The 15590-nt window shown below is 49.3% G+C and overlaps 1 protein-coding gene across 2 annotated transcripts in view; it reads left to right on the forward strand.

Moving 5' to 3' along the window:
* The window catches only part of DPYSL3 (dihydropyrimidinase like 3), a 110130-nt gene that overhangs the window by 86001 nt on the left and 8539 nt on the right, over positions 1-15590 (forward strand). For both annotated transcript variants that reach the window (XM_032336255.1, XM_032336256.1), the window contains exons 5-11: positions 1131-1192; positions 2176-2256; positions 5753-5821; positions 9016-9136; positions 12859-13015; positions 13682-13823; positions 15336-15506. In XM_032336255.1, the coding sequence (XP_032192146.1) occupies positions 1131-1192; positions 2176-2256; positions 5753-5821; positions 9016-9136; positions 12859-13015; positions 13682-13823; positions 15336-15506 (803 nt within the window). The remainder of the gene's footprint in view (positions 1-1130; positions 1193-2175; positions 2257-5752; positions 5822-9015; positions 9137-12858; positions 13016-13681; positions 13824-15335; positions 15507-15590) is intronic.

Here is a 15590-nt window from a genome sequence, read left to right on the forward strand (position 1 = left end):
TGAGCTCTGGGTTGCAGCGGAGAAGACGGGCTCCCGGAGGATGAGTTTTCTGTTCCATGTCCCTCCTCAACCGATGAGCTCTGCCCAGACCCTCCTGATCCAGGATATGAGATTACAACCCCCTCCTTTCTTGTGATTCCTTTCACACTGGGCATCTCAACTGGGGTAGAAAATGGAACGGCTTTAACACCCACTTCACTTCCAAAGGGCCCGGGTCATTCCGCAGATGATGCAGAGGCTTATGGGAAGGGTAGTGTTGGGAAAAGCTGCCCCGAGCTGAACCACTCTGGGTAGGGAACTTCTCACATTACAACCGCTTTTGGTCTGGAACGCTATGGGCTGAGATGGCCCTAATGGTTGGAGACCAAACCTCCTTTCCTCAGAATGACTCTGTTCCCCAGCCTCACCTATTTATATAAATTACTACACTAAAAGAGACTAATAGTCTCTTTTGGGGTGAAGAGTTAAATTGCTCTTCCCTATAGCCCTTACAGCCCTTACACGGTGCACCTTGACTTCTGCCCCTTAGCTGCTGCCATCCTTTTAATAAAAAAAAAGCCAGCACCCTGAGGACATGCTCTCCATCCTAGATGCAGCCCCCTCCCCCCAGGCTCTAGTGTAGAGCCCTTAAGTGGCTAAATAAACCCATCTCAGGAGCTCCATTAATGAAGCTCAGATACGGTGGCTGCTCTGGTGCTGAGACCTCCGGTATCTGTTGTCTCATTTGACGTTTCCAACTGCCTCACGAAGCAGGCTCTTGTCATTTTTCCATTTTATAGGTGAGGAGACCAAGAGGTGAGGTATTCCCAGCTGAGCTCCGAATGGTTGCTGCCCCCGATTCTCGGCAGTGTGTACTGCCTCGAGCAATGGCAAAGCTTACTGACCCTCTGGGCTGGGGAATGGCTTGGGGAGGCAGACAGAGACACCTCAGGGCACATTCTGCTGTTGACACCACGTAGGCATGGCTGCTTTTGCACGTGAGGAGAGAACGGAGAATGGGAAGCATCTGCTTTATGTTAGACAGGCTCCTGTGATGCACTGGGACCCCACGGGCGACGGGAGCAAAGGAAGGAGAGTGGTCGTGCTAATATTGTCCTCTTCCTGCTTCCCCTCCCTTCCCTCTCTTGCAGGGGTTAACTCCTTCATGGTTTACATGGCCTATAAGGACTTGTATCAAGTGTCCAACACAGAGGTAACAAGCCATTGCTGTGTGGTTTGGGGTATCTGGATGGGTTTCCCATTGCTGCCGATGACCTTGGCTCTTGGAGCATGACTCACTGTGGTTGCTGTGGGAGGCTACTGGGCCCGAGTGCTTCTTAAAGCCCTCAAGGTCCTTGCTGTGTTTTAAATAAGGGAGCAGGCAGTGTGCTCATGGCAAGGCGGATCGGGAGCTAGAATTTCCACTGGCAGCAACTTTCTCAAAAGAACAAAAGGAAAGGCACGCTGAACTCCATGTAGCTCACAAGCCCTAAACCCTGCATGAGCTCAGTGGAGTTTGAGGTTGTTCTGCCTCGCAGCATTAAGGAAGGCCTTCTGCTGTTTGGGGTAGCAGCTTGCTTCTGGCTCTCCCTGAGGTGGTCTCGTGGCATGTGCTGGTTTGAGATGATTCTCATGTTTTCAGAGGAAATGCGAAGAACAAATGCCCATCCCTCCCGGTCAGGAGGTTGGGGGAGGTCTATCTTGAAAGGTTAGGGAATCGGGGAGCCAACTTTCCCTTGAGCTAGCTGCTGGCCCGGCTCTAGCAGCTCTCAGGAGCATTTGTTGAGAAGGACTGTGAAGGTCTGTCTCAGCCAAACAGGATCGAATAGCATTAAAAACGTGTGCTCGAGGCATAGCAGAAGGCTCCATAGGACTTTGTTGTATGTCTGCCCTGTCTCCTGAGGAGACAGGATGTGTTCTTTATAGAGACAGTTTCCTAGAGTTCCTGTGGACTCACACTTTGCTCGTGCATGTTATAGCCCATGTTTTCTGCCCTAATCACTGATTTCCTCCTTCATTTGTTGTTTCCTGTGGACTCACACCCTGGTTGTGCATGTTTTAGCCTGTGTTTTCTGCCCTAATCACTGATTTCCTCCCTCATTTGTTTTACTTGTGGCCCTTGTGATGGACCCCTGCGTGGAGTTGCTGAAAGCCTCAGTGGCTTAGGAAAGTGACAGTGACTCCTTTCTCTTTCAGCTCTATGAGATCTTCACCTGTCTGGGTGAGCTAGGAGCCATTGCGCAGGTTCACGCTGAGAACGGGGATATCATTGCCCAGGTAAGGCTGCGCGGCTCCCCAGGGTGTGCTCTCTGCATGAGCTTGGGTCTCAGGCCTGTCTCTTCCCTCGTTACTTCAGTATTATGTGAGATCTTAACAGCCATGAGGCTCGGTCCTGAACCCTGTGCGAAAAACACAACCTCCCTTAAAGAACGCACCAGGCTAGGAGGAGGCAGTGAAGGCAAGCGAGGGAGAAAGCTGAGGATGCTGTAGAAAGGGGGGCTGTCTGGCCATTCTCGGGGATCAGAACAGGCATGCCGGAAGAGGCCATTTAGTGGGAGAACGTTGCTGATTCTCTTTGAAAAGTGAGTCCAAGCTATGGGACAGTCTCTGTCCTAGAGAAAAACCCTAAAATAGCACTTCTCAGAAATCTGTTCCAGGACTGTGGAGCTCACAGCTTTAGGTAATAAAGAGCGTGGGTCTTGTGGGGATCAGACGCCCCACTGGTTTCCTAGAAGTTGTGCTGAGAAACCTGAGGCAAGAGTGAGGAAAGCGAGGCCCCAAGGCCCAAAGCGATCGTTTATGAGGAAGCAGAAGGCACTCTCTCCATCTCCTGGGTTGCTTAATGGGCTGGATGCACAGATGGGTCTTAGCCAGGGTCTGTTTATCTCAGAAGCATCCAAGATTGGCCTCCACTAGGAGGAGGCCGCCAGAAGAGAGCGAGCCCTCTTGGTGCATTTAATAACATTCGTAGAAAAACCATCCTGCATTCTTTCAAAGAGTATCTCCTGAGTGCTTTGTGCCAGGCAGGAGGTTACTGAGGTGAGCCAAAACAGACGCACTCTGTAGCTCACTAGTCCTTGGGCTGTGCCTTCATTTTAGAAGTTGTCGAGGACTTGATGGATGTGGTCAGTGAGATGTGGGAACCGTGGGGCCGACCCTCATCCCAGACCCGTGAGCTTCTAACAGCAGCTGCCACGTGGTGAACACATACTACTGTGTGCCGGGCACTGGTATGTGCTCTAGTGTACTGTCCCTCCCTCTTCAGCTGGCCCTTCAAAGATGGCTGCCGTGTTCTGTAGAGGAGGATATGGGACTCAGAAGGATTTGGTCACCAGCCAAGGATCACCGTCAGTAACGGGGAGAAGAAAATCTTAACTCTAAGGTGGTGTGGCTTCCCCAGAGCTGGTGTGTCCCGGGCCTCTTGCCCCACCAGTCCCGCTGCAGATCCCCCAGAGACACAGCATGTCCTGGCCGTGCAGGGTTCCAGCTGTTAGGATTTCAGATTCTGGACGTTATCTCACCAGCGGAGGAGGGGAACTACATGTGTAATTTCCTCTTACTGACCAAGATTAATTAGTCGGACCCCTGACAGCCTTCTCCCACATTCCCCCCCACACTCAGAGATAATGAAATCATTTTCCAAAGAGGGTCCAGTGCTCACGGGAGGCATCCCCATGGTGGTAGAGCCGTTACTCTTCTTGTTCTGCATTTTCGGCACAGCTGCAGAGGACCCAGCCCTCCCACATGCCCTAGAAACCAAACTCCCTGTTCCTCCCTCCAAGCCCGCGTGGGGGCAGATGGGCTCCGATGCTAAGCCCCCTTTCCAGCTTCCTCTGGTGGCTCTTTAGCACCGAACTGTCCCTGGTTCCCCCTATCCCCTCTCTTCTCTACCTTGTGAAGGCTCCGTTCTCAGTTAGGGAAGGTTTCTTATGTGTGCTCACTACATTCAGATTGAGCTGAAAGACTTTATCACATCGTCTAAATGAAGGCAGCTGCTGTTTTCAGAGTTGGTGGATGCAAAGTCACCAAGGAGCAAGAAGAAGTCTCTCTCTCATGGATATGTGCCATGAACATTATCAAAAGTTAAAAGCCAGCAGGACCATCCAAGAGGGTAGCATCTTTAGCCATTCATCTAATAGGGTTTGTAGAGCACCTACTATGTAGAGGGAAGATGAATAAAGCAGCATTCCTTTCCTCATGGAGCACACCAAAATTGTGCCATGCCCCTAACTGGGGTGTAATTACAGCAACGGTCATTGCCTCATGGTGCCCAGGCCCCCTGCACCCAGGTAAGGGAGCTTTGAAGGGTCTTTGCATGCCCTTCTTAACCTTTGGCTGTAGGGACACCATGGCTTTTAGAATGGGACCTTCCAGCATGAGCAGTGCATTAAAGTCCCCTGCAGAGCTTTGGGATTCCTGGGATTATCCTGGTTCCAGAGGTTCTGATGTAGGAGGTCGGTCATAAAGGGCAGGCACGCCATGTGACTCTGCTGGGAAACCATGACTTGAGCAAGCTCCCTCCTGTGCACAGTGCCTGCGCTCTTGAACAAGAGAGACGTGACAGTGTCAGATGAGACAGATAGTTGGACACCTTGACCTTCATGTGACTTCAGGAGGCAATGCAGAGCGGAGACTCTCCAGAATTCAGAAGAAATTGTGTTCAGTCCAAGTTTCGAGAAATGGAACAGTAAGAATGAAAAGTGAAGTTCTTTTGCTGCAAAACTCAGCCTCTGACCTTTTCTCTAATCCTGCTGTAGAGCTGGAGACGGAGATCATTTCACTTCTCACAGTCGCTGAGAGCGTATGCATCTTTCTTCCCACACCTCTAAAATGATACATATTATTAAAAACAAACAAACAAACAATAACAACAACAACAGAATAGTTCTTTCACAGGGAGAAGGACTCCTTTCCTTTCTCCACTTCTCGTAGTTCCAAGGCGCACAAGGCTTTGTTCAGGTCCCGCTCTCTCCCTCGTCTCCCCGTCTGCAGTGTACATGTTCGTTGGCACTGACCTTCGTACTTGGAGACTGAAGGCCAGCAAAACTGCACAAACGGCGGCTAAGGATTCCTGCCAGTCCCAATTAGCCCATGCATGTGCTCACTGCCCAGCCACCTGCTCCTTCCAGAAAGCTGGCCACAAGTCTGAGGAATTTAGCCATCAGCTGTGAGGGGGTAGGCCGTTTTGTCACAAAACAGACTAATTAAATAGAATCTGATCACAAGACTGAATCAGGTAATGCTGTTCGGAGGCATCATTTTGTCTGGTTAAATTCTGAGTCCGTTTGTTTCAGGCATACATTTAAATGACAAGAAAGCCCAAGGGAAGGGAAGCACAGCTCCCTAGAATTTCACCTCTCCATCCTGATTTGGAGAAGGCTAGACAGCCACACGACTGCAAAAGTGAGCCAGGCGATCCTGATGTAAAGGGCGGGGGGGGGAGGGTGCAACTAGACTGTTGCAAAACACAGCAGGAGACACTAAGGAATAAGTGAGCTGGTGTGACTTATGATGTATATTGGCAAAAAAATTCTGGTACTCTAAGATTGCCGTCCTTTTAATGAAAAAAAGCCACTACTCCGAAACGTTTTTTTCTCTTCTTGGTTAAGACTTGACCCTATTTTACAATTCCAGATGGAACCTTAACAAATGTATTCAACATACACGTTTTAGTCTTTTTTCCCCGTGATCACTTTTCTTCAGATTTAAAGATAGCAGCGTGGTTTTCCACACCTCAGTGGAGCTCTTATCTCTTTCTCTTTTCTCATTGTAGGAGCAAACCCGGATGTTGGAAATGGGGATCACTGGCCCAGAAGGCCATGTGCTGAGCAGACCAGAGGAGGTGAGTTGTGGGGATCCAGGGACTGGAGTGGGGAACAGGACAGCGGTGGAAGTGCTCTGTCCTTCCAGCATCCTCTGGGAGACTCTTGTGGCTCTAGTCCCCAGTAGTCCGCCATATGGCCCGCTGCTCATTTGTCATTTGGAGAGTTTATGTTCGGCCTGCCTTCCCCAGGCACCTGCTTACACGGTGTAGAACAAACCTTGAGGAAAAGTGAGGAGAGTCTGTGAGGACCAGACAGCGATATTGGATCATTTGTTCCAAAGGCCACACGTCTGATGGACCAAGTCAAGGGACTCAGCAAAGTAGAAAGCAATGTGAGGAAAATGCTTACTTGTGACTCCTCATCTCTTTAAAGAGGACAAGGGGTGGAGGGTCCTCCTAAGGAGGGTAATCAGCTAAATCCTTTCTTAGTCAGTGTCCGTCTCAAAGACATTTCCCTGTCCTCCCTTATTCCATGTTATGTTCTGAGTCCTGCCAAATACAATACCGGCCATAGGCGCAGTAGGTGAAGGGGGTGTTTCATAGACTTTATGTCTATCGATTGGTTGTAAGGTGATGATGACATCCGGGTATGGGGATTTCCCACGTGTAAGATGAATGATGAACAGGGCCTGCTTAGCAGCTGACGAGGGACTAAAAGATAGCCAGTGGCTCATTGCTTGTGTTTGGGATGTCGGCGGCTTTAGCTACAGAGTGTGAACTTGGCTGCCCGTACGGCCAAGAGCGCACTGGCTCTGGGAGGCCAGCCCCGGAGTGGCACCCAGACTGCATTTGGGGCCGTTGGTGCGAGTGCCCTGAGCCTGGCTCCTGCTCTCCAGTCCCCAGCCCTCCATTCTGCAGAAGGAAGCAAGAGTCAGAACCAGAAAGAGCGTATTCCTGTTGCCTATTTCTTTCAGAGGCTTTTAAAAATTAAAAGGTAATGCAGCCACAGAGAAACATCCCTATCATAAACATTCAAGGAATTTTTTCGAGCTGAATACAGGTGTGTCACTTGTGCCCCGCTGGAGAAGCAGAACTGTCAGCATTCCCGAAACTCCTCTGTGTCTGATGACATTGTTGTTCCCAGTTGAAATCATTTATCATTATTTCCCAGCATTCCAGAAAGGTCTGTCCCCTGAATACCAGGCCCTTTTTATGAAACGCGAGCCCACACCTGGCGCTGTGCTGATTACCTTAGCTGTCCTTGCTGCTGCTCGAGGCAGGTGGCATTATTGTTGGGTGAAGAAGCAAGAGCTCAAGAGGTTAAGCCCCTGGCTCTTCCCATGTGAAGGACTGGAAAGCTGTTTCCGCAGTGTGAGTGGGCCAGGGTGATCAGCACTGTTTGTGAAACTGTTCCTAAATGCTGGTCCCTGTAGAGATTTGCTGGCAAGATGGATTTCTGTAGCAGCAGCCAGGGGATTTCTGAGCAAAGTCTATTTTTGTTCCTTGGTTTGTTTTTCCAACCCCTCCCCACCCCACTCCTCCTGTTCCCGTCTCCTTTTTAGTAAAAAGATTCTCAGCTGTAGGTCCAGACAACCCTGGAAGCCCTTTTGGGTGAAGCTGGAGGGTGATGTCACCTTCCAAAGATAGTCATGTTGTCAAGGTGCTGAAGAACCCGAAGTGCTGCTGGCGGGAGCCTGGGGTCCGAGGGGTCAGGACTGAGGCCGTGGGGAGTGCAGGGGGCAGCGCAGGTGTGAGGAAGGAGGGAAGGGAGGAAGAGGAGCGGCCCCTCTTCTGTTCAGAGCACACCCCACTACCATCTACAGTGATGCCGTGCGGGGAGAGCAGAACCCGAGCTGTGCTCCTGAGGTCCGGGTGCTAGAGGAAGGCGGCAGATCTCACCTGGGGTCGGGGGCCCCAGGGGCTTGTCCCCTTGAAACCACATGCAGCTTGGGGGATGCCCGCAGGCAGGACCCGCCAAGTTCTAGAGTCTGTCTGCTGAACCACACCCACCAGTGTGGCTGGTTTGCGTTATGAAAACACCGGGTATCTGCAAGCTATTTTTGGTATTTTTTAAAGTGTTGGGCTGCATAGGCGGCTGACCAGAATGTCCTATCTGTCCAAAATGGATCTGTTGCTGACTGAATGGGAGAATGCTGGTATCCCCAGTTTGGGCTGAATCAGACTTCTGTGGGCTTTGGGTAGTGACACAGGCTCTCCCACACTGGTCAGGAGCTAAGATCAACAGTAAGAACAGTAGCCAGCCTGCCAGGCACACTTGCCTTATCCCAGGGGTGGACCAGTTGCCTTAAAGGATGAGCGCTCAGATCCTCACAGCCCTGTGGCTGGGTCCTATTACTGTCCCCATTTCAGACAGGAAACTGAGGCTTTGGGAGGTTATGTACCATGCTTGAGGTCAGCCGGCTTCTCCAGCAGGACCAGAACTCAGAGCCAGGCCATTTGAAAGAGCCCGAGCTCTAAAGACCCTGCTTTGTTAATAAGTAAAGGGAAACTCATTATTTCTTACTGAATAAATTCAACCACATTGGTTAGCATGTTGGAACATGCAGATTCTACTTTAGGGTGGGATGGAAGAAATTAAGAAGAAGAGAAGTCTCTGCTGAGAAGCCTGGGAATTATTTTCTTCTTTAAGATTTTGTTTATTTATTTTAGAGAGAGAGAGAGAGCGAGCACATGTGGGAGAAAAGACAGAGGAAGAGGAGAGGGAGAATTTCAAGTAGAATCCATGCTAAGTGTGCAGGGCCTGACATGGGGCTCGATCCCACGACCCTGAAATCATGACCTGAGCCAAAATCAAGAGTGAGACGCTTAACTGACCAAGGCACCCAGGGCCCTGGAAGCCTGGGGAAAATCAGTGTAACAGACTCCTGCTGGAGTTGCCCCCACGGACCCCCCATGGCTGCAGGAAAGACTTTGATGTTACTTACCTTTACTGGTCCTTGTTTCCATACTGGTGTTGGGATGCTGTTTTGCCAGAGAAACTGTCTGGGAAAACTGAGGAGCAAAGGCTTCTATCACATGTAGCCACTGGGAGGAACACCGGGAGAGGAGGGAAGCAGGTGAGAGAAGAGAGGAGGTGAGGGAGAGACTTTGAGAAGCCACGGGAAGTGCCACAACGGGGACGTGGTGTCGGGGGCCACCAGATGCAGATCATCTGTGTTTTCAGCTTTGCCCTGTATCCTCAGCCTGCAGAGGTGGGGAGTGGCAGCTGAGAAGCTCGTGCTTCTCTTGACTCCCGGGACTTCTTTTTGCAGCTGGAAGCTGAGGCTGTGTTCCGTGCCATCACCATTGCGAGCCAAACCAACTGTCCACTCTACGTCACGAAGGTCATGAGCAAGAGCGCTGCAGACCTGATCTCTCAAGCCAGGAAAAAAGGTGATGGGTGCTCCTAAGAGCTCAGTGCCAGCCATGTGGCTCCTTCTCCCTCTGGCTGTCCCGTAGAAATGGTGCCTCTTTTGCTCCTTGCCTGGCTTTCTGGGAAGCCCTTCCTCCATGTTAGCACAGGGGATCCTCTTAGCATCCTGTGTGGATGGCAGGACCCTGGCATTTCTCCCACTTGGCAGGAAGGGCAGGTGGTTTGTCCCAGATGGCACAGCTTCGGTCAGTGTTTTGAGGTGTCTTTCTCCTCCCTTTGGTCCTTCACTGTCTTTTCACATTGTCTGAGCCTTATGATTAGACATACTAGTCAAGATTATAGTGGGTGCAGAAATCAAAGATCCCACTCAAATGGACTTAAATAAACACAAATAAATTACGGGTTAAAGGTGTTTCAGGCATAGCTGGATCAAGGTGCTATGATGTTGGGGCTCTATCACTCCTGATCCTTTCTTGTCCCTGCTTTCCTCTCTTTTGGCTTTCAGGGTGCACGGTGACAAGAATAAAGGCTAAGAGGCTTTATGTTGCCCTCAGGATTTGATGGGAGGTGGGCCTGATGAGGAAGTGGAGTACATCTTTTCCAGTGGTTCCAGCAGAAGCACCCAGGAGGGCTCTCATTGCCTCGGCTTGGGTCATGGCCCCTCCCTGAACCAGTGCGTCTACTCTGGGGATGCTGGAATTGGCAGGCCAGGGTAGTAGAGGGCAGCATGCAGGGGTGGGGTCCCACCACCTGAGCATACAGGTTAGCACAGGATATTTCAGAAAAGGGGGTGAAGGGGGTCTCTAAAGCATGACTAGTGGCACAGCCTTTATGCCCCAGGGCTTTGTCCCCACCGCCTTCTGACTTGTACTGTTTTCTTCCATGACTGTTAACTTGGGCTGCATTTGCTCCTCTGGGGCCAAGCGGAAGTTTACTCTCATTCAGAGCTTTTTCTTCCGCTTTTTGCTCTTGTCTTCAATGGCATACTAATGGGCTCTTTTGTGATCAGCATGTGGTTGAGAACCTGGAGGTTCGGGGCCCTGTGTTTAGTTGGGAGAGAGGTTTTCCTGGGCCTGTGTGTGTAGTCGTTACCTCTGTGCCAGTGGCCATTCTGTGGGAGGCTCAGGCGGCTAAAAATAGTCCCACTGACTGACTCTGATGGCTGGGTGTTGGGCTGCCTGCCTTCTGGCAAAGGGGACCCTTTTCATCTGGGAGGGGATTCTTCCTAATTGTCTAGACGGGCTTTGTAGCTGGCACGTTCTGGGGCATCTCCCGCCTTACCCCCCTCACAGTAAACCTGATGTTTTCTTTCTCTGCTTTTAAATCTCTCAACATGACATGGTGTGCCTGCCCTACTGGGTATGAGTCATTGGGCGAGAGCCAGAGAAGTAGCCCAATCTTTCTTACCCGTTCTTGGAGAAAGGAAAAAGAAAAGAAAAGAAAAGGAAAGAAAACCCTAAAACCAAGAAAGCAAGCAAGCAAAATGCATGGGGAACCCTCCCACCCGCTCCCCAAGACCAGCTACCACACTTGCTCTGGTGCCTTCTGTTCATGGCTCCTTCCTTCCTCAGGACCATTCTCAGGATGACCCGACGGTCTCAAGGACAGAGTGCTTCCGCTCTACGCTGGGTCTTATTTTAAACTCCTGGAGAAGGATGCTTCGCCCTTCGCCTCCTGGCTCATGATTGTGGGCAAACAGAGCTAGCACAGTGGTTTCTCCAGGATGCAGGGAGGCTGGGAGGCCTTGTTTCAGGGCTGCGACCTTGACTCCTGCCATGGGAGCCAGGAGACATCTCGGGACCTGTCATTCTCAGAAGAGTACTCAGAGCAGGGAGGGAGGCTGGTGCGCCTCCCTCTCCCATCCTGACCTAAAGCCCCGTGCTCACTCACCGAGTGTTCTTCCGCTACTCTGCATGGCGGCTCAGAATTAATATTGGGGAGCCGCTGTTTAACGAGGACCCACTGTTTGCCCCGCACTGAGATAAATACTTCAAATCTATTGTTATGTAGAATTGTCAAGGAGCCTTGAGAAATAAACATTATCCCCATTTTTCAGATGAGGAAATGAAAGCACAATATATCAGGGTCTCCCAGCTGGGGGAGCTGCTGTTCAAACCTAGCTATAGTTACAATTTTTGCTTATTTTATTTTGCTTATTCTACTCTTCCATCTAAAGATAGTCCAAAGGGAGGGTTCTTCCACTTTTTTTTTTTTTTTTAAGATTTTATTTATTTGTGTGTGAGAGAGAGATAGAGCATGAGTGGGGAGGAAAGGGAGAAGCAGACTGCCCACTGAACAGAGAGCCAGACATGGGGCTCAATCCCAGGACCCTGGGATCCTGACCTGAGCTGAAGGCAGATGCTTAACTGGCTGAGCCACCCAGGCATCCCAGAGTTCTTCCACTTTCAAGATTGTATTTCTCTTAATAGTACCCGAGGCTTGCCATGACCTCCATTTCTTTCTTTGTGGTCCTGTATGATTTAGTTGGGTAAATTGCTTTAGAGAGCCCTTGAAATTCTCATTAGTCTTATACGGATCCTTTTCCCTATCCTCCCAAAGAGTAAGACTGTCATATAGGAATCATTGCCATTGATTCCTTCTTTTGCCCACGTCAGACATCACAAACCAGTCTTGACTCTTGCAGTGAAACCAAAAGCATATTTAGAATTTTTCTGACAAAGGATTCCAGGCAACCAAAAACCAATAAATTAGAGTTGAAGGAAGGCAAGACCTATTTATCATTTTGGCCCTAGAGCCTTCCTACACTTTGATATTGGGGGGAACCTGAATGTGGAAGATGTTAAGACTGAAGTTAGAGATGTCCAGGGCTTTATGGGTCATCTTTCGCCCAAGATTCTGGTGTAGAGGAACTTGGTACCAACCAACCTTCTGTGAGACAGCATTTACCTTCTCTTTCTCTGTCCCTTTTTCTTTAAGAAGCTCAGCTTAGAACAGTTTATTTCCTAGTATCCCTCCTCCTCGCTGCTTGGTTTGGGCGTATAAACTCCGAATTGCAGACACAGGTCCAAGAAGAGAGCCTCATCTTTGATGTGTCCCAGGTTACTGGTACCTTCGAGTAGATCATTCTTTCTTTTAGGTTATGGAAAAACAAGCATGGTGGAAAGACCATGAGTGCCTCTTTTCCAAGGGAGCAGACTTAACTTCAGTGACCCAAAGCCTATCGTTGCAACAAGAAGGGTCTAGCAGTTCCCAGGGATGCAGGCATGCTGGGGGCTTGGGACTCTACTGTGGGAAGGAGTAGCAAGAAAATCATAGTCACTGACCATCTCTTATGTGCCAGACACTTTGTATGTGTCTGGTCCCTTCATTTTCAGGATCCTGAGAAGTAGACATGGTCTTATTTCATTTGTTCCAGGAGAGACCTAGTCCACATTTTAATATTTACGAAATGTCAGTGAATCTTAGAATCAGTATACATTTTTTGTTTTGCCTCAAATCTTAATTTGCCTCAAACTGGGGCTTAAAGCTGCATCTTATAACCGATGGCTTCTTGGTGAACTAGGGGATCTGACATTGTTCATGTTTAGCAGATAGAACAGTAGAGGCTTAGAAAAGGTGGGCCCATGGACTTGACCCCAGGCCTGGCTGACTTCAAAGCCACAAGCCTTAAGGAGGAGGGCTAGGGGCTGTGATAACCTGAGTCAGGCCTGAAGCAGCACAGATGCCTGTTTCCTATAACCATCGCCTACAACAACCCATCGCCTGTTTGCTACCCTTGCAGGAAACGTGGTCTTTGGTGAGCCCATCACCGCCAGCCTTGGCACAGATGGGACACATTACTGGAGCAAGAACTGGGCTAAGGCAGCTGCCTTTGTGACATCCCCGCCGCTAAGCCCTGATCCGACCACTCCTGACTACATCAACTCCTTGCTGGCCAGGTGGGTGTGGGGATGAAAAGTGGCATGATCTGTGGAAACCTCGTGGGACCCGGGGAGGGGATTGGGGACGGGAGCAGCCCATCCACAGCTAGACTACAGTCCATGCTGAGGAGAACCTCGTGGAGAACAACAGGCTCTCCCCCATCATAGTTTACACATTACTAACAATAACCATGTTAATAATGGCCATTGTAGTTAACACATGTCACGTGCCCAGCACTGTGGTGAGATGACACACAGAATCTCATTGATCCTCACGACAACTATATGAATGAGGGACTGTCATCTCCATTTTACAGGTTAACCAACAGAGGGTGAGATCATGTAGGGCCTAATTTTGAACAGCACCTAACTGAAATTAAAGGGAGACTCATTGGTAGCTGCCCAACCCTGGCCAGGACATATAGGGTTAGTCCCATTCCTCATTCGGTTCCCTTTTATTTTGTTACCCAGAGGTGATCTCACCCCACCCTCTCATTTTCCCGATGGGCTAACTGTAAGCCCCAGGGAGGGAAAGAACTCATGCTCCTGCAGCTGGTAAGAAACACAAAAGATCGTAAACTCAAGTCTTGGCATCCCGAATGCTGACCTTAGATGCTCGCTGCTTGTCCCTGGTGGCCTCTGTGCCACCTCTCCAGTTTACATGGAGCTCTTTTCCTTTGCCAGTGGAGACCTGCAGCTCTCTGGGAGTGCCCACTGTACCTTCAGCACTGCCCAGAAGGCGATTGGGAAGGACAACTTCACAGCCATCCCTGAGGGCACCAATGGTGTGGAAGAGCGGATGTCTGTCATCTGGGACAAGGCTGTGGTAAGGATCAAGGTCATGGATGGGGGCCAGGGCCAGATCAGACCCTCTTGCCACTGTGTCTTTGTAGGTGAGCCCTCACACCTGCTGAGATGTTTCTGAAACTGCATGTCTCAAGCTGTTTAGGAATGTCACTTCTAGGGGGATAAACCTTGAGACTCTGAGGAGACCTCCTTCTCTAGACTGTTAAGAACTAGGAACCACACATTCAGACCCTTCAAGTGATGGCATGAATGATCTGTACTTAAGAGTGAATTAAAATTCTTTTCTGGAGAGCGTTGTCACTTCTTCTGAAAGGGCTGGATAGAACCCCTTGAAATGGTAAGCAAGGGGTGTGTGCCTAAGAGACTGAAGTCAGCTTGCTCATCGAGGATGCCCTTCCCTGAGTGTTTGGTCGTCCAGGTGTACAAGTGATTGTTGACCAGTGTCTTCTAAAGGTAGGCCTGGTTTTATTTTAATAACATGACAGAAGCTGACAAAAGAAATAGCCGTGCAAATGAAGGCTGTCCAGAAGTTTTAGTAAAAATAATAGTTAACTCATTAGTAAGTTGATCACTTCCTTCTCTCTCTCTCTCTTTTTTTTTTTTTTTTTTTTTACCATTTTTTAAAAAGATCTTATTTTTAACTAATCTCTACACCCAACATGGGGCTCAAACTCACAGCCTCGAGAGCAGGAGTTACACGCTCCACCGACAGAGCCAGCCAGGCACTCCCCTTCTCTTTTATTTTAAAAACTCTAGGGACACTTATTTCTGAGCCACATATATTGCATATGAACTAATGTTTCACTCATCTACACAGTGTAAGCCACCAGTTTATTTCCCTTCTCATCTTGGCTCCTAGGAAGCTCAAAGATAGATTTGAAATTAAATTCTTTTCTCCTTATCCAGGCTTTTTGTTTTGTAAAGAGGGAAAGTATAAATATTTTTGTCTCCTCTCTCACATACTTAAGTTTTGTTTTTTCTTAAACACCGTATGTGTGTGTGTGTATGTATGTATGAATATATAGTAGGTACACTCTAATTGTTGAAAATAAGATATATACATTTTCTAATTACCCACAAGAATCATTCTCATTAAAAGAGCACTTGGAAAGGAGAGAAAAGCACACACATGAAAGAAAACAAAAATCCATCATAATTTGACAACCCAGGATTAAATAACCATTATTATCATTTATGGGAGGCTCTTCCGTATTTTATCGCGTGACCACACAAATACAAACAAATGTCTAAAAAATGGGCTCGTAACCACATTTAATTTTACTGGGAACTCCATACTTCTTTTTGGAATTAGAGGGGCAAAGAAGTAAGTGTGTGCACATATCCAGAAAAAAACATGCACGCCAGGAGCTCTAACTGCCTTTGGAAGTCACAGGTGAGCTGCAGCCACTGGGCAGCTTGTGGGTGGGGTCTGTGCTCATCTCCTTAGGCCGGTGTGCGAGTTTCTGGCCCCTGTGGTCACCGTGCTCTGAATGCAGGAGCCCGGTGCTGATTTTTTTTGGTATTCCCCTAGGCCACTGGGAAAATGGATGAAAACCAGTTCGTGGCCGTGACAAGCACCAATGCTGCCAAGATCTTCAACCTGTATCCCCGCAAAGGGAGAATATCTGTGGGTTCTGACAGCGACCTGGTGATCTGGGATCCGGACGCAGTGAAGATCGTCTCTGCCAAGAGCCACCAATCGGTAAGGCTGGCATGGCAGGAGAAGAGTAGCATGGAGAGGGCGCGTGTGGGACCTGGTCAGGAGAGATGTGTGCCTGCCCCTCGT

This window comes from Mustela erminea, chromosome 3 (genome assembly GCF_009829155.1).
Source record: "Mustela erminea isolate mMusErm1 chromosome 3, mMusErm1.Pri, whole genome shotgun sequence".
Taxonomy (NCBI): domain Eukaryota; kingdom Metazoa; phylum Chordata; class Mammalia; order Carnivora; family Mustelidae; genus Mustela; species Mustela erminea.